This window comes from Lepidochelys olivacea (assembly GCF_965140295.1).
Source record: "Lepidochelys olivacea isolate rLepOli2 genome assembly, chromosome: 24".
NCBI lineage: Eukaryota > Metazoa > Chordata > Testudines > Cheloniidae > Lepidochelys > Lepidochelys olivacea.
In genome coordinates, this window is record NC_140434.1 from 11,358,421 (window position 1) to 11,376,850 (window position 18,430).

General features: G+C 53.0%; 1 protein-coding gene across 3 annotated transcripts in view; it reads right to left on the reverse strand.

The window, feature by feature from the left end:
* Positions 1-18,430, reverse strand: part of CFAP45 (cilia and flagella associated protein 45) — a 62,023-nt gene that overhangs the window by 17,955 nt on the left and 25,638 nt on the right. For 2 of the 3 annotated variants that reach the window (XM_084614060.1, XM_084614058.1), the window contains 3 exons: positions 18,226-18,419; positions 17,243-17,467; positions 9,062-9,276 (listed from right to left, as the gene is read on the reverse strand). In XM_084614060.1, coding sequence (XP_084470186.1) covers positions 9,201-9,276; positions 17,243-17,467; positions 18,226-18,419 — 495 coding nt within the window. In that variant the 3' untranslated portion in view covers positions 9,062-9,200. Of the gene's footprint in view, positions 1-9,061; positions 9,277-17,242; positions 17,468-18,225; positions 18,420-18,430 lie in introns of those variants that run through there. The other variant, XM_084614059.1, reaches the window with a different exon arrangement.

Sequence of the window (18,430 nt, forward strand, 5' to 3'; positions counted from 1 at the left end):
CCCAGCTTCGCCTTGCTCCCGTTTCCACGCTGCAGTTCTGAGGCTGGGATACAAAGATCCTTGGCATCTCGAAAGCTGAGTGTGTGGGGAGATAAATTGACCTCATCTGAATCGGAAGATAAACCACCCGGGCACAGCTTTTGTTTGTGTATCAGATCCAGTAAAAACCTCCTGCATCTGGTGCAGAATTGCCCCCAGCAGGGGCACCGAATCCAAGGATTTGGCTCCAGCCCGGATACCCTGCACCTGGGCATTAACTCACAGGCCCTGAATTCCAGCCCCTGCCAATCCAGGCCATGGCAGCACCATCCACCTGCCTTGTCCACTCCCGCTGCCAGCACAGGCACTGAGACCTAGCTCCTGCTCAGTAAAAGCATCTGCCCTGGGCACTGGGCACAGCCTGGGTCTGTGGTTTCCCAGATGGGTCCCACGCCCATTTGTGAGTGATGCGGAACCAGCCTCTTCAGTGCTGCCCGGCCTGCTCCTCCAGCCAGACTCAGCCACAGCCTGATTATTAACACTCCGCTGGGTCATCTGCTGCACCGAGCTCAGTCTTCTGATTTAACCCTTAGAGGGGTGGATCCACGTGAAGGCTCTGAGCCAGCCACACGCTCTGCAGTGTCTGTGATTTATCCAGCCCAGACTAGATCTGGTTTGAAGAGAAGTGTCAGGTGGGGAAGCCAGAATGACTGTTGGGAGGAATGCCGCGCCCAGCTTGGATGCCCTGGCAGCTCCTCTGCTCCACACCCCTCCACAAGGCTCACGCTCATGGGGCTTCACTCTCTGGGGGGCCGCTGACAAAATCTCATCACAGCGTTCTTCCTTGTTGCACCACAAGGCTGAGTGGCTTCTGGATCCTGAGCTCAGCAACAATCTGTCCTGGCCTCCTGCCCTCACCAGAACCCCCCATGGAGCCCCCCAGCAGCAGCAGACACAAAGAAATCCCCCAGGGCCTTGCAGCCGGGCCTGGGGACCCAGACCTCTATGACCCAAGGTGCTCCAGAGCCAGGCACAGCTCAGTTATTAGTTATTTATTTGTGTTACCGTAGAGCAGTGGTCCCCAAACTTTTTATGTCATGCCTCCTGTGCCCCCCAGGAGCCGGGCGGCCAGGAGTAGGGCTGCACTCCTGGGGGCTGGGGGGTGTGCAGACAGGGGTAAGGGGGCTGAGGCTGGAGCCACAGCTGTGGGTGGGTCTGGGGCCAGGAGTAGAGCTGCGGCTGGGGGCTGGGCGGGGCTGGGGCGGGGCAGAGAGCAGAGCTGGGCTGGGTGGTGCTCCCTCCGCAACCCTGGCCCAAGCCTCCCTATACCCCACAAACTTTCCTCCATGCTCCCATAGGGGCATGCCCCACAATTTGGGGACCACTGCCGTAGAGCTTATGAGGCCGAGTGCTGGACTGTGCTAGGCGCTGGTAGCGGCAGAGGACTGGGAGGCTGTGCGTCTCCTCTCCTGAGGCTCTGATGGGAACCTCAGAGCTTGCCTATGGCTTCATCTCCTGTCACCTGCAAGCACATTGATAAATAAATCTAAGCTCAGTGGCAGAGACAAGACTAGAACCCCAGAGCCTTGGGGCCCAACCCCCTCTTTGCACCACTCGGCAACATGTCCCATGTCATGGGATCTGCAGAGAGGCGCAGCGTCCTTTAGGCTGGCTGAACCCAGTAGCTCAGCGTCCCTGTAGACCCTAAATCAAGATTCAGCATCTTTGTCCCTTGGGTCCGTTCTCACCCACAGACAGCAGCAGTATTCCCCCAGCTCAGCACTGTCCTTGGGACCTTGGCTGGCAGAGCCCTCTCATTCCAGCCGGGAGCGTCCCTTCACTGAGCTGCTGGATCCCGTTCCAGGACAAAGGGAGCTGGAGTGGGTACGAAAAGCTGTTGACTCAGAGTGGGGACGCTGCAGCCAATGCACTGGTATAATTGGCTGGGCTGGGTGCAGAGAATTGGCACCAGCGTGACAGGTGCCTGAGGAGCACCAGAGAAAGGCAGCAGTTACTCAGAGCAACCTGCTGAGCAGCAGATTCACTGCTTTTCTCCCTTCCCCATGGGCAGGTCAGCAGGCGTGGGGGAGCAGACCCACGGCTCTCCTGGGCTGCAGGAGGATAAGACTAAGGAAGGGGTTCTCTGGGCCCCAGCAGCAGGAGAGGACTGGAGCTGTGGCAGTAGGACACAGGCTGGCTGGCCAGCAGGCCAGGCACAGAGCCTGTGGGGAGCAGAGACTGGGGGCCCTGCAGCTGAATGGATGAACAGAGGGGCCTAAAGGGGTTCTGAGTAGCATGGGCTGGCAGCTCCCCACAAGGCAGGACCTGAGAATCAGCTGTTGCACCCCTGGTGTTACAGCCTGGGAATGGGGCAGGCGCAGGGCTGGGGGTGGAACTTGCAGCCTAAGGGTGGCTCACAGGGCAAACAGCCCAGGCAAGAGCTGCGGGAGAGTCCCTGTGAGGCAGCAGTGTGGGAACAGACCCCGCCCAGGGGGACCTGCAGGCCAGAAAGTAGGGGGACGAGGGGCTCCCTTGGGAGCAGGGCTGGCTATATGGATGATAAAGCGGGGGGTGCATAGGGCTGAGAACACAGTGTGTGCACTCTGGGGGCACACACGAGTGAAGCAAGAAGTGGTGTTCACCCTAGAGGCCAGTCTGAGGAATAATGGTGGACGCCCCCCCCCCGCCCCCACACACACACACTTTGCGCCTGGGCTGGGCCTGCTGCCGCGAGATGGTGCTTGTTTCTGGCTGGGATTGCCAGTGCTGGTTGGACGTATTCCTGGAGGTGTCATCACACAACATAACCTTTAATTAAAGGTTAATCTTTACTCCTGGAGATTCCAGAACGATCCTGGAGCCCGGCAGTCTATTTCCGGGTGGCGCTGTCTGCCGCCCCTAGGCTGTGGCGGATTACCACACGGGCCCATGGGACACCTGCCCAAAGGCCCCAGCCAATTGGAGGGCACCCCGCAAGAGCACCAGAACTCTGGCCCCTACCCCTGCTCCTCCTCTTCCCCCGAGGCCCCACACCCTGGCCAGGCCAGAAGCTGGAGCCTGGCTATGGGAGGGTGACCATATTTGCCTGCCCCCACATGAGACGCTGGCCCAAGCCCCTCCCCAGCCCCCGAGTGGAGCTGGCCCAACCCCCTTGCTCCCTGTGTGGGCCTGGCCCAAGTCCCACTGCTCACCCCCCCCCAAACCCTGCCACTCGGCCCCCCAATCCCCTTTTTGGCAAAACTGGGCATTTATCTCATTTGCTCTTGCCAATTGATTATCAGTTGGCAAGAGGCCAAACCGGGGCCAAAATTGGACATATGGCCTAGGCCAGTAGTTCCCAAACTTTTTTGGTGCCCGCCCGCCCCCCTCCCCGCTTACCCAGTCTGCATGCCTCTGGGAGCCAGAGCCAGGAGTAGGGGCAGAGCCAGGATTGGGGGTTGGGAGCCAGGGGCCAGGAGTGGGGCTGTAGCTGTGGCTGGGGCCGTGGTCAGGAGTGGCACCGTTACTGGGGCACGCTCCCTCCCCACTCCCCATGGGGGCTGACCCAGGCCTTGCCATACCCCTCCCAAATGTTGGCATATGACGCATATTGGGGACCACTGCCTTAGGCTGTGGTAAGAGCCACCCAGGGAGCCCGGGCAGCTGTGAGGAACCCCAGATCCTCCACCTGCCCTGGGTGGGGGGGCCAGGGGCCCCAAGAGCAGCCCCCAGCCCATGTCCCTACCCTCCAGGGCACACTGCGCTGGGCAGGTAGAGGGTTCTGGGCGCACCAGACAGCTCTTATCATGGCCCTGCTTCTGGCCAGGGCAGGTGCCGGGGCCTTGGGGAGAAGGGGAGAAGCAGGGAATGGGGTGGGGGGAATATTCTTTGTGCCCAGGGCCCCAATAAATCTTTATCTGCCTCTGCCCATAGGCATGTGTTGGGGCAGAGAAGACTCCATGCACCTCAGCTAAAGATAAGGAGCCTGAGGCCTGCCCGTTCTTGCAGTGCATCCCCAAGGGCTCTGCATGCTCCCCTCCCAGACACTTCCCCTGCACTGCTGCTCCCAGGCAAAAGGCAGGCCTGGCTGGAGTCCAGATTTCTTGGAGGAGTCCCTGCTGGCTGAGACATGTAGAGCATTCCCAGCTGCCCTTGCTATTCCTGCACTAAAGAAAGTTTTGGAGATTCTCTCTCCCTCCCGCACCTCCTGAATGCAATCACATATCCGCATGCACACAGGTTTCTGACCCTGCATCAGTTTTAGAGGATAAATAATTAGAGGAAATGGTCACTTTTTGCTGTTATTTTTTTAACAAAGGTCATCAGAGGTTGCAAAATGAAATCAGCTTCCAAGAAACAGCACTGGTGAGGCCATACCTGGAGTATTGCGTCCAGTTTTGGGCCGCCCACTACAGAAAGGATGTGGACAAATTGGAGAGAGTCCAGGGGAGGGCAACACGAATTATGAGGGGGCTGGGGCACATGACTTACGAGGAGAGGCTGAGGGAACTGGGTTTATTTAGTCTACAGAAGAGAAGAGTGAGGGGGGCTTTGATAGCAGCCTTCAACTACCCGAAGGGGGGTTCCAAAGAGGATGGAGCTCGGCTGTTCTCAGAAGTGGCAGATGACAGAACAAGGAGCAATGGTCTCAAGATGCAGTGGGGGAGGTCTAGGTTGGATATTAGGAAACACTATTTCAGTAGGAGGGTGGTGAAGCACTGGAATGCGTTACCTAGGGAGGTGGTGGGATCTCCATCCTTAGAGGTTTTTAAGCTCAGGCTTGACAAAGCCCTGGCTGGGATGATTTAGTTGGGGATCGGTCCTGCTTTGAGCAGAGGGTGGGACTAGATGACCTCCTGAGGTCCCTTCCAACCCTGATCTTCTGTGAAGACTTCTCTTTCAAAATGGCTCCTAGCTGCTGTTGCTTCCAGCAGTGAAAACGGTAGCAGCATCCTGTGTTGCTCGGAAGCAGATTCAGGAGCCCTGCAAAGAGCCAGCAAATGGAGGCAGTGGACATATCTGCTGAGGGCACCTGGAGCTTCGGCCCTATTGAGAACAATAAAAGATGGCAGCCCATTCTGAAATGGGGCAGCTCATGGCATTCTCTGACAGGCTATAGGCCAGCCTCTGCTGAAGGAGAAACTTTCACTCTGAGCAATGTCAAAAATGGCCATTGCCTCTAAAACGTGGCTGGAAACATGGTCAGTGTGGGGATTTCAGTGCATCCTAAGTCTTTGATGACCTCCTGAGGTCCCTTCCAACCCTGATATTCTATGATTCTGGGAAGTTGGAAGAGTTAGAGTTATTCTGTTCAGATCATCTCAGACAGAAAAGGTCTGACATAGGATTCTCAGAATCTTAGAGGATCCCTTTTTAATTAGTTTTTATTCAAACTATTTAACAGATGTTGTGGTACATTCTCAGAAAACCCATTCCACACTCAGAGCACGTGCTGTCATGTTGAAGGCTATTCGCACTTTTCACATTAACAAAGTGGTTGAATCCCTGCTGTAAGAGCAAAACTCGGCCCAAACTGAGCTGTGGAGCCCAGAGAGGCACCTGCACGATGCGGCACTGCGCAACTTGAAGCTGAGGTTGGGTGGGGGGATACGGACCGCTGCTCATGGTCCCTATCGTAATGTGCTGCTAATGGTCTGGCTGAGATATCCCCCTCAAAGAGCTGGCATTCCTCCACCTCCCCACCCTCCAGTTTACACCAAGCCCTGGTGTAAATATTTTCTCCAAGCTGTACCGTTTACAGAGTTCTCTACAAACTCTGCCTGGATGCAGCAATAGCCTCCTGGAGAAAAGCCAGCGACAAGCCTCGCACCACCTGCTTCCTCCCATTATCTTCGCAAACCATGGCTGTGGTACAACAGGTTAGCGCGCTGGCTCTTAGTCAGTGGGCTAAGCCTATTCAGGGAGGTAGCTGTTTCGTCTGGGTTTCTTTGGGAACGCTTGGTGCACACGTCTCTGAGCGTCTGGCTCTGACGTCTCCGACAACGTACAGGGTTGAGGGAATCTCCTACTGAGGAATTAATTCTTGCACAGTTCCTGCTGGGGAGGGTCTGCTCGTGAGAGGTCACAAGATGGTACGGGGCCTGGGACTATTCATACGTAAATGCTTCTGGAAAAGCACTTCGAGTTCCGAAGGAACAATGATACAACACCCAGCACCACAGAACCTATTCTAAAGCCACGGACTTCCCACAGCACCTCTTCTATCACACACAGTCCCTGCCCTCCTAGGCCAGACAACCTCAATGCTCTCCTCTGGGCGGGTGTCAGCTGGGCCTTATTCCCTGTCCTGTTGTAACAGATAGGTCTGGGACATTTTGGGCTCTGGGAAGAATTGCCTGGCCTACTTCCCCCATGCAGGGGATTCACTCTCGCTCTGGGGATACGTTGCCCCTGCTAAGCTGTGCAAAGAGGATTGGATCTCCCAGCTCTGTGCCACCCCTTCAGAACCACTGGTACAGGGAGCGTTCAGGGACAGGAGACATGGCCTGCGGAGTCTTGCACCCCAGCTAACCTCTGCTGCCACAATGCTTAGAAAGCCTATTACTTAGGGCAGCCCTCAGGCTGCTCTAGCCTTTGCCAATCTGTCCCCATCTGCCTCTGCACAGGAGAGGCACACAGCCTCTCTGAGGCCCCTGTGCTGATTGAGGCCCGCAAGGCACGGTAGAGATTCACACGCTCTCAGATCTGTTGGGTCCATCACGCTGCTCTGAATTATTCAGCAGAACAAGCCCTGAGCTCCATGTCCGATGCCATACACTCAGAGAGGGAGAGGCAGCCCCACTAGCTGAGATCTCAGCCCACCCCTGTGATAAATATAAAGGGAAGGGTAAACACCTTTAAATCCCTCCTGGCCAGAGGCAAAACCCTTTCACCTGTAAAGTGTTAAGAAGCTAAGATAACCTCACTGGCACCAATGACCAATGAGGAGACAAGATACTTTCAAAGCCGGGGGGGAGAAAAAAAGGGTCCTCTCTGTCCGTGTGATGCTTTTGCCGGGACCAGAGCAGGAATGCAGGTCAGAACTCCTGTAGAAAGTTAGTAAGCAATCTAGTTAGATATGCGTTAGATTCTGTTTTGTTTAAATGGCTGATAAAATAAGTTGTGCTGAATGGAATGTATATTCCTATTTTTGTGTCTTTTTGTAACTTTGCCTAGACAGATTCTCTATGTTTTGAATCTGATTACCCTGTAAGGTATTTACCATCCTGATTTTACAGAGGTGATTCTTTTACTTTTTCTTTAATTAAAATTCTTCTTTTAAGAATCTGATTGCTTTTTCATTGTTCTTAAGATCCAAGGGTTTGGGTCTGTGTTCCCCTATGCAAATTGGTGAGGATTTTTATCAAGCCTTCCCCAGGAAAGGGGGTGTAGTGCTTGGGGGATATTCTGTGGGGGGGAGACGTTTCCAAGTGGGCACTTCCCCTGTTCGTTGTGTAGCACTTTGGTGGTGGCAGCTTTTAACCTAAGCTGGTAAGAATAAGCTTAGGGGGTTTTCATGCAGGTCCCCACATCCGTACCCTAGAGTTCAGGGTGGGGAAGGAACCTTGACAGCCCCTGACGCCATGTATAGGACCATGCAGTTCTGGGACATGGGGACAGAGCTGGACTTGCAGGAGCCAGAGGAGGGAGGTAAGCCAGTCTGTGCCTCCCTCTACCAAAGACCCTCCGGTGATTTTTCTCATCTTTCCATTCCCCGCTTGCTCTCTCTCTCCTCCTTTCCCCCTCCTCCTCCCTCCCAGAGTCTCTCTGTAACAGCAAGGTTTATCACCTCTGGGGTTCAGGCAGATGCTGTTGTATGAGGTGGGAGGAGCAGCTGGAGAAACTTCTGTCCCAGGGATATGGGTGCCTGGAGCCTTCAGTTAGGCAAATTTTCCTGCCTCTGACAGTGATTCTTCTGGAGAAAGCTCTCTGTGGGGTACGCTGCTGTGCCTGACACACTGGCTCCTGGCACTCCTGTGTAGCACAGCTGGGAGCAATCTATCCATACTCAGGGATTTTCTGCTGTTGCTGTACTTGGCGCCAGTCCATTTCCCCACGCAATGTGACTCCCTCCAATATGTCGTTCTCAGAGTATACATCAAGAATTTGCTCCAAAAAACACTGACAGCAGAACAGAACTAGACTGCAAAGGAAAATCCGGTTTCAACTTTAACTCTAGTGCTGCTCTCAGCACCAATCCCTACAGCACTACAGAGCCAATACTGCATGCAGGACGGGTGGTGGGACTGTGCGGGGACTGTCAGCCATCGAAGTGGGAATCGGGAGCCAAGGGCAGGGTGTACTGGGAGAATGAACCTGTTGAGAGTTCTTGATGGTGTTCTGGCAGCTGCTACACTGTTCATCCAGCTTTAATGACAAGGGTTATTAAAGTCCAGGGAGCGCTGCTTGATGCTAGGGGACCTGGAACTGAGCTGAGAGCCATCAATTCAGTCAAGCCAAGGAAGGGACCCACCTGCGCTGTATCTAACTCTGTCCAAAGAATTGTTTGGGGGTCCGGAGCCAATGCCGTCTGGAGGGCAGGGGCCCAGCGGGGTCTGGAGCCGATGCCGTCTGGAGGGCAGGGGCCCAGCGGGGTCTGGAGCCGATGCCGTCTGGAGGGCAGGGGCCCAGCAGGGTTTCCAGGAGCGTATGGTTTCTCTTGCTCTTCTCAGACATCAGCGCACAACTCTAGCCTTTAGCATTCTATACTGATGGACATGGGGATATGGGAACAGATCAAGCCGGGATTTTTCCCTGCTGCCAGTGACTGGCTGGTCTGGCTCTGGCCACAAGCTGCAAGCTGGCTGAGCAGCCCCATGTAACTGAGCTAAGGACTGTAGCACAGTGAAGAAAATGCCCATGTACCTTGCCCACAGTAACCCAGGAAGCCTGTGGTTGGACCACCCATGTCCAGGACCTGACATAAGCCCCTCCATGGAAGCGGAGGGGAGGTACCCTCTAATGCGTCCCTCTCACCTGGGGAGCATGGGTGAGCCACTCTCCACAGCCCATAGAGCTGGGTCGAGCTGGAGAGGGGATGCTGTTCCCACCTTCCCTGGTGGGGTTGGTTTGGGGACACAGTAAAGCGAAGGACACCAACACCTCCATAAATATCTCTATTCAAAAAACATACTCTCAGAAACTAACAAAATATACAATCTAAGCCCCTGGCGAGGCTGGGCTGCTATTCCTTTCTGTGCGGTGGAGCCAGGTTGGGCTAGGCAATGCTGCCTTGGAGACCCTCAGTGCACGGAGGCTGGCCCAACGAGGGCTCGGCGCTCCACCTGGGCACAGTACTTCTCAGGCAGGCCAGCAGCTCTAGAAACAAAGAAAACAAAGGAAGGGATGTCACTGAAAGCCCCAAGGCCCTGCTGCAGAATGCTGGGGTATGGGCCCAGCCCACAGTCGGAGCCCCCATCTCTCCCAGGTCCCATAGAGTCAGCTGGGAGGGCCACACTGGACTTGGCACTACCAGCCTCCTCACCATGATCAGTGGGGCCTCTGTCTGGTGGGGCAGGGGGCCTCTTCGCCATGGAATTTAAATCTGTCCCTCTGGCTGCTCCCCCTGGGGCCCCGCTGCCTGGTCACAATGAAGGAGTTGGCAGATGTGATTGCAGAGCCCATTGGCCATTATCTTTGAAAACTCATGGCGATCGAAGGAGGTCCCGGATGACTGGAAAAAGGCTAATGTAGTGCCCATCTTTAAAAAAGGGAAGAAGGAGGATCCTGGAAACTACAGGCCAGTCAGCCTCACCTCAGTCCCTGGAAAAATCATTAAAAGAAAAGGAGGACTTGTGGCACCTTAGAGATTAACCAATTTATTTGAGCATAAGCTTTCGTGACCTAGAGCTCACTTCATCGGATGCATAAAGTGGAAAGTACAGTGAGGAGATTTTATATATACACACAGACCATGAAAAAATATACATTGTAAGCAGAGTGATCTCTCAGGATGAGCTATTACCAGCAGGAGAGTGGGGTGGGGGGAGAGAAAACCTTTTGAAGTGATAATCAAGGTGGGCCATTTCCAGCACATTTCCAGGAGTTAACAACAATGTCTGAGGAACAGTGGTTGGGGAGGGAGGAGCGGGGGCGGGGGAGGAATAACAACAAGGACAAGTGCAGAGTCCTGCACTTAGGACAGAAGAATCCAACGCACCGCTACAGACTAGGGACCGAATGGCTCGGCAGCAGTTCTGCAGAAAAGGATCTAGGGGTTACAGTGGACAATAAGCTGGATATGAGTCAACAGTGTGCCCCTTGTTGCCAAGAAGGCCAATGGCATTTTGGGATGTATAAGTAGGGGCATTGCCAGCAGATCGAGGGACGTGATCGTTCCCCTCTATTTGACACTGGTGAGGCCTCATCTGGAATACTGTGTCCAGTTTTGGGCCCCACACTACAAGAAGGATGTGTTAAAATTGGAAAGAGTCCAGCGGAGGGCAACAAAAATGATTAGGGGACTGGAACACATGAGTTATGAGGAGAGGCTGAGGGAACTGGGGATGTTTAGTCTACGGAAGAGAAGAATGAGGGGGGATTTGATAGCTGCTTTCAACTACCTGAAAGGGGGTTCCAAAGAGGATGGCTCTAGACTGTTCTCAGTGGTAGCAGATGACAGAACAATGAGTAATGGTCTCAAGTTGCAGAGGGGGAGATTTAGGTTGGATATTAGGAAAAACTTTTTTACTAGGAGGGTGCTGAAACACTGGAATGCGTTACCTAGGGAGGTGGTGGAATCTCCTTCCTTAGAAGTTTTTAAGGTCAGGCTTGACAAAGCCCTGGCTGGGATGATTTAATTGGGGATCGTCCTGCTTTGAGCAGGGGGTTGGACTAGATGACCTCCTGAGGTCCCTTCCAACCCTGATATTCTATGATTCTATGATAAACAAGGGGAAATAGTTTCACTTAATATAATGACTCAACCAGTGACAGCAGGATTCTCTGGCTATGTAGACTCCCTCTTCAGGCCCTACGCTACCAGCACTCCCAGCTATCTTCGAGACACCACTGACTTCCTGAGGAAACTACAATCCATCGGTGATCTTCCTGAAAACACCATCCTGGCCACTATGGATGTAGAAGCCCTCTACACCAACATTCCACACAAAGATGGACTACAAGCCATCAGGAACAGTATCCGCGATAATGTCACGGCAAACCTGGTGGCTGAACTTTGTGACTTTGTCCTCACCCATAACTATTTCACATTTTGGGACAATGTATACCTTCAAATCAGCAGCACTGCTATGGGTACCCGCATGGCCCCACAGTATACCAACATTTTTATGGCTGACTTAGAACAACGCTTCCTCAGCTCTCGTCCCCTAATGCCCCTACTCTACTTGCGCTATATTGATGACATCTTCATCATCTGGACCCATGGAAAAGAAACCCTTGAGAAATTCCACCATGATTTCAACAATTTCCATCCCACCATCAACCTCAGCCTGGACCAGTGCACACAAGAGATCCACTTCCTGGACACTACAGTGCTAATAAGCGATGGTCACATAAACACCACCCTATACTGGAAACCTATTGACTGCTATTCCTACCTACATGCCTCTAGCTTTCACCCAGACCACACCACACGATCCATTGTCTACAGCCAAGCTCTACGATACAACCGCATTTGCTCCAACCCCTCAGACAGAGACAAACACCTATAAGATCTCTATCAAGCATTCTTACAACTACAATACCCACCTGCTGCAGTGAAGAAACAGATTGACAGAGCCAGAAGAGTACCCAGAAGTCACCTACTACGGGAAAGGCCCAACAAAGAAAATAACATAATGTCACTAGCCGTCACCTTCAGCCCCCAACTAAAACCTCTCCAACGCATTATCAAGGATCTACAACCTATCCTGAAGGACGACCCATCACTCTCACAGATCTTGGGAGACAGGCCAGTACTTGCCTACAGACAGCCCCACAATCTGAAGCAAATACTCACCAGCAACCACACACCACACAACAGAACGACTAACCCAGGAACCTATCCTTGCAACAAAGCCTGTTGCCAACTGTGCCCACATATCTATTCAGGGGACACCATCATAGGGCCTAATCGCATCAGCCACACTATCAGAGGCTCGTTCACCTGCACATCTACCGATGTGATATATGCCATCATGTGCCAGCAATGCCCCTCTGCCATGTACATTGGTCAAACTGGACAGTCTCTACATAAAAGAATAAATGGACACAAATCAGATGTCAAGAATTATAACATTCATAAACCAGTCGGAGAACACTTCAATCTCTCTGGTCACTTGATTTCTGATCTCAAAGTGAGTATCCTTCAAGAAAGAAACTTCGAAAACAGACTCCAACAAGAGACTGCTGAACTGGAATTAATTTGCAAATTGGATATAATTAACTTAGGCTTGAATAGAGACTGGGAGTGGTTGAGTCATTATACTAAGTGAAACTATTTCCCCTTGTTTATTCCTCCCCCCCCCCCCCCACTGTTCCTCAGATGTTCTTGTTAACTCCTGGAAATGGCCCACCTTGATTATCACTTCAAAAGGTTTTCTCTCCCCCGACCCCACTCTCCTGCTGGTAACAGCTCATCTTAAGTGATCACTCTCCTTACAATGTATATTTTTTCATGGTCTGTGTGTATATATAAAATCTCCTCACCGTACTTTCCACTTTATGCATCCGATGAAGTGAGCTCTAGCTCACGAAAGCTTATGCTCAAATAAATTGGTTAGTCTCCAGGGTGCCACAAGTACTCCTTTTCTTTTTGGGAATACAGACTAACACGGCTGCTACTCTGAAACCTGGAAAAATCATGGAACAGGTCCTCAAGTAATCAATTCTGAAGCACTTAGAGGAGAGGAAAGTGATCAGGAACAGTCAGCATGGATTCACCAAGGGCAAGTCATGCCTGACTAATCTAATTGCCTTCTATGACGAGATAACTGGCTCTGTGGATGAGGGGAAAGCAGTGGACGTGTTGTTCCTTGACTTTAGCAAAGCTTTTGACACGGTCTCCCACAGTATTCTTGCCAGCAACTTAAAGAAGTATGGGCTGGATGAATGGACTATAAGGTGGATAGAAAGTTGGCTAGATTGTCGGGCTCAGTGGGTAGTGATCAATGGCTCCATGTCCAGTTGGCAGCCGGTGTCAAGTGGAGTGCCCCAAGGGTCAGTCCTTGGGCCGGTTTTATTCAATATCTTCATTAATGATCTGGAGGATGGTGTGGATTGCACCCTCAGCAAGTTTGAAGATGACACTAAACTGGGAGGAGAGGTAGATACGCTGGAGGGTAGGGATAGGTTACAGAGGGCCCTAGACAAATTAGAGGATTGGGCCAAAAAGAAATCTGATGAGGTTCAACAAGGACAAGTGCAGAGTCCTGCACTTAGGATGGAAGAATCCCATGCACCTCTACAGACTAGGGACCGAATGGCTAGGCAGCAGTTCTGCGGAAAAGGACCTAGGGGGGTTACAGTGGACGAGAAGCTGGATATGAGTCGACAGTGTGCCCTTGTTGCCAAGAAGGCCAATGGCATTTTGAGATGTATAAGTAGAGGCATTGCCAGCAGATCGAGGGACGTGATCATTCCCCTCTATTCGACATTGGTGAGGCCTCATCTGGAGTACTGTGTCCAGTTTTGGGCCCCACACTACAAGAAGGATGTGGAAAAATTGGAAAACATCCAGCGGAGGGCAACAAAAATGATTAGGGGACTGGAACACATGACTTATGAGGAGAGGCTGAGGGAACTGGGATCGTTTAGTCTGCAGAAGAGAAGAATGAGGGGGGATTTGATAGTTGCTTTCAACTACCTGAAAGGGGGTTCCAAAGAAGATGGCTCTAGACTGTTCTCAGTGGTAGCAGATGACAGAACAAGGAGTAATGGTCTCAAGTTGCAGTGGTCTTCAAGTTCAGGTTGAATATTATGAAAACCTTTTTCACTAGGATGGTGGTGAAACACTGGAATGTGTTACCTAGGGAGGTGGTGGAATCTCCTTCCTTAGAAGTTTTTAAGGTCAGGCTTGACAAAGCCCTGGCTGGGATGATTTAGTTGGGGATTGGTCCTGCTTTGAGCAGGGGGTTGGACAGATGACCTCCTGAGGTCCCTTCCAACCCTGATATTCTAGGATTCTAAGATGGGGATCCTGCTAACCAACTTCCTCTTCTGGCCTGCCCAGCTCTGCCCAGCAGCTGTTCCTCCCCATCTCCCTGTCGACTCCATCATCTCCACAGCCCCCATCTACCCTGCTGGGCCCAGAACCAGGGAGTGGATATGGGGAGAGAAAGCAGGGATGGGGTTGTGACCCTACGTACCCCTGTATTCACACCCTACGCCAGGGGCAGGCAAACTTTTCGGCCTGAGGGCCACATCGGCTTTCCAAAATTGTATGGAGGGCCAGTTAGGGGAGTCTGTGTCTCCCCAAACAGCCAGGTGTGGCCCGGTCCCCGCCTCCTATCCGACCCCCCCGCTTCTCGCCTCCTGACAGCTCCCCCAGGACTTCTGCCCCATCTAACCCCCCTGTTCCCTGTCCCCTGATGGCCCCCCTGGGACTCCTGCCCCATCCACCACACCCTGCTCCCTGTCCCCTGACCACCCTCAGATCCCCCACCCCTGCCACCCCATCCGATCCCCACCTCATTCCTGACTCCCCCCCCCTCGGGACCCCTGCCCCATCCAAACCCCCTGTTCCCTGCCCTCTGACCCCCCCCGACCCCTATCCACCCACCTGCCCCCTCACAGCGCTGCCTGGCGCACCGGTGGCTGGCAGCGCTACAGCTGTGACGCCCAGGGCATTGGGTCAGGCTGCAGCTCTGCAACTGCACTGCTCGGCCACCCAGAGCGTGGCATGGTGCGCTGAGGCTGGCAGGGCGGGGGCTAGCCTCCCAGGCCAGGAGCTCAGGGGCTAAGCTGGAGGGTCCTGTGGGCCGGATGTGGCCTGCGGGCCGTAGTTTGCCCACCTCTGCCCTACGCCCACAGCACGGATCAAACTATCCTTGTGGGGTATCATCTGAAAACTACTAATGCACAGGTCAATACTATCATTGTAGAATAGATGTGACAAAGCTGCATGAAGAGTTATGAACATCCCTTGAGACTATGTTTTAAAGTCTGTATTTGAACAAAGTAGAAACAGGTCTGCCCAGGGCTTGCATACCAATGAAGCAGGTGACTGGTGACAATGGAATTGTAAACAGAACCATTCAAAAATAACGAGGAGTCCTTGTGGCACCTTAGAGACTAACAAATTTATTTGGGCATAAGCTTTCGTGGGCTAGAACCCACTTCATCAGATGTATGGAGTGGAAAATACAGGAGCAGGTATACATACATGAAAAGATGGGAGTTGCCCTACCAAGTGTGAGGTCAGTCTAACGAGATGTGCCACTCTCATTACCACTATAAAAGTTATTTTTCCTCCCTTGGTATCCTACTGTTAATTGGGGTTCTAGCCCACGAAAGATTATGCCCAAATCAATTTGTTAGTCTCTAAGGTGCCACAAGGACTCCTTGTTGTTTTTGCTGATACAGACTAACACGGCTACCACTCTGAAACCTAGAACCATTAAATCTCACCTGGTGGTTGGGGAGTCAGCATGTCTAGACCATAAACGACTGTGTATTCACTTGTCTAACCAGCCTCATCACCAGGCAGAGACAATGAAGCTACATTTACATGAAAGGTAACAAAGCCATTCAGTGAACAAGGGGAAGAGGCGAAGACTAAACTATCAACGGCTGATGGAGACACCACCCCCAGGAAACCTTCATCCTTGTTGAAGCAGGATCAATGCACTTTAAGAGAGAAGCTTTTCAAAGGTTTACTGGACCATAAAGAGAGGGACAGTGAACCACTGAGTTATTATCCTTCACCATGGAGACAAGGGAACCAGTGCCCTGTATTTCTGTGATGGTCCTGACTGAAGGACAGTCAGCCATGCTGGACCATGAGTAACTGGTCAGTGACACCATCTTAAGCAAAACACAGTGCCTTGCTAGATAAAGTTTCAGTCTTTTAAATACGGGTTTTCACTTTGATTTCTTGAAACCATCTCCCCCTTTATATATTTTACTTGGCATCACTTAACCTGTGCCCTGTTGCTAATAAACTGGTTTTATTTTAATCTAAACCAACCCAGTGCTGTGTCTGAATTGAAGGAATTGTTAACTCCAATTAATAGGGCAAGCTGCTGGGTACTGTCTCTTCAAAGGAATAAACGACCCTGATTTCTCTGAGTGATCCAGGACAGGGCTGGATGCTTCAAGGCAGATGGTTTTGGGGAAATTCAGGACTGGAAGGGTGTTGGGGTCTGTAGCGGGGCAGTTACCCCGCTCCTGAGAGAAAAGGCTAGGCTGATTGGGGAAGCAGCCACAGCTGGGGCCACGCCCCAATCAGGCCACAGCTGGACCTGTTATAAGGGCTCAGGGAGGAGCTGGGTTAGTCTCTCTCTAGCTATGGCAAGAGAAGGACCTAGCTGTCAGGGAAAAAGGGTACCTGGAGCGGAGCTGGGGGAAAGCTCCAGCCTGGCAACGGCCTATGCAGGGGCTGGGAGGTGCAGACCAGAGACAGGCAGAGGCAGCTGGTCCAATCTCCTTGCCAATGATGAGTGGCCATGACAGACTGCAGTTAGCCCCAGTAAGCGGGGGCTAAATGATGACTGGCAGTAGTCACTGAGGCAAGGTGAGTGAGAGGGTTGGGGCTTCCACTGGGAGGGGAGACCCAGAGTGTGGGGGTACTGCAGGGGCAGAACCCCAGGGCAAAGGGCACCGGGATCTGGAGGGAAACAGGGGCCAGCGGCAGGCAAGACACTGGCCAGTAGGAGGCGCTCTGTATGCTAAAGCGCTAATTCCCAAGACAACCAGCAGGAGGTGCTGTACCAGTGAGTTGGCGGTTTGCTACAGGGTCGTCCTCCCAGGTGTAACCAAAGTTGGTGGACGGCAGGGTGGGACTGTTATGTTGTGACAGGCTGCTGAAGTCAGAAGTGCTGACCCAGGGCTGCACAGCACACAGACACTCAAGATATCGCATGCCTGTCTGCTGGCTGTTGGTATCTGAGCTGTGAACTATAGCAGCAGAACATTTACAGCACTCAGGGTTACAGGGCACAACCCCTTACTGGTCTGGATTACACCCCAAAATGTAACGGGGTATCCTGCTGGACTGTGCTGCATGAGCAGTGACCCTCTAAGCCCTTCCCATGGCCTTTCCCAGCACTTGGAATGGGCTGATATCATGCCCAGCCGAGCCCAGACTCCCAAGGCACAGGCCTCCTGCTTGGCCCTGCAACCTCACCTGAGCTCCTCTATCTTCTTCCTCTTGATCTCGCTGATACGCTCACTGCGCTGGCGTGCCTCTTCCTTCAGCCGCTTGCCCTCCTCGAAGGTAGCAATTCTCTCCTGCACCTGCTTCTGCTGATGCTCACGCACTTGGCGTCGCACCTGGTCGGCGTGCGTCACCTGCAGGGCTGCGCGTCGCTCCTGCTCCTTCCGTTCCTTCTCAATCTGATCCCGCTGGGCTCTGCAGGGAGACATTGGGCTGCATGACCCTTGTGCTTGAACTGCCGCCTGCCCCAGCAGCAGCGCTGGAAAGGCAAATAACCCTCTGTCCAAGGCTCTGGCCCATGCTGCAGCCATAGGTTCCTCCCGATGCATTCCGGTTTCATTTCCCCACTCTCATGCTACACACCCTCCCATGCAGACAAGGATTTCCTTGTTCCTGCTGCTGACTGCCCAGGCTGTGTCCTCCCCACCATGGCTTCATGGGGGAAGCTGGGCTCCCCAGGCAGATCTGTAATGGGCAGGCTCCCCGTGCAGTCCAAGGCAGATTGCAGTCTGAGCAGGCAGCTCAGGCCCAGTGTTTTGGCTGATGGCTGCTCAGCCTGGGAGCTGGGTGGGCACAGAGAGCAGCGTGAGCCTGACATACAGAGGGAGATTTTCTACAGAACCCTGCTTCCCACTATGCTGCTCAAAGCTGGAGGGGCAGAAATGACACAGTGCATGCTGGGTAGAATTTTCTGATCATGTGATCAAAGATCCATAAAACCATTGTCCATATAAAGAAAATTAATGGTGTGAAAAGCCTCTGAAGGAACCCCTGGTGCTGAGGGGGCAGGAGATCAGCCCCCAGTCCCTTCAGCACTGGACAGGGCAGAGGGAAGGTGCACAACCAGGGGTGCTTCACAACATCACTGGGAACTTGGTCCCTGAACTACCTGGCTCTCCGGGGCTGGGCCTCAGTTACTACATCAGTGACCCCACCAGCGCCACCTGTGCTACCTGAGGATCCTCTCGAACTCCTTGCGGTCCCGCTGCACCTGCACAGCCAGGCTATGCTCCTTGTAGGCTATCTGCTCCAGCCGGCTCCTCTTCAGCATGGCCTCAGTCTCTGCCTTCCTCTGCGCAGCTTCCTTCTCCTTCTGGCGCAACTCTCGCTCGGTGGCCTCTTGGTTCCGCTTGGCCCGCAGCGCATCCTGCCAGGAAG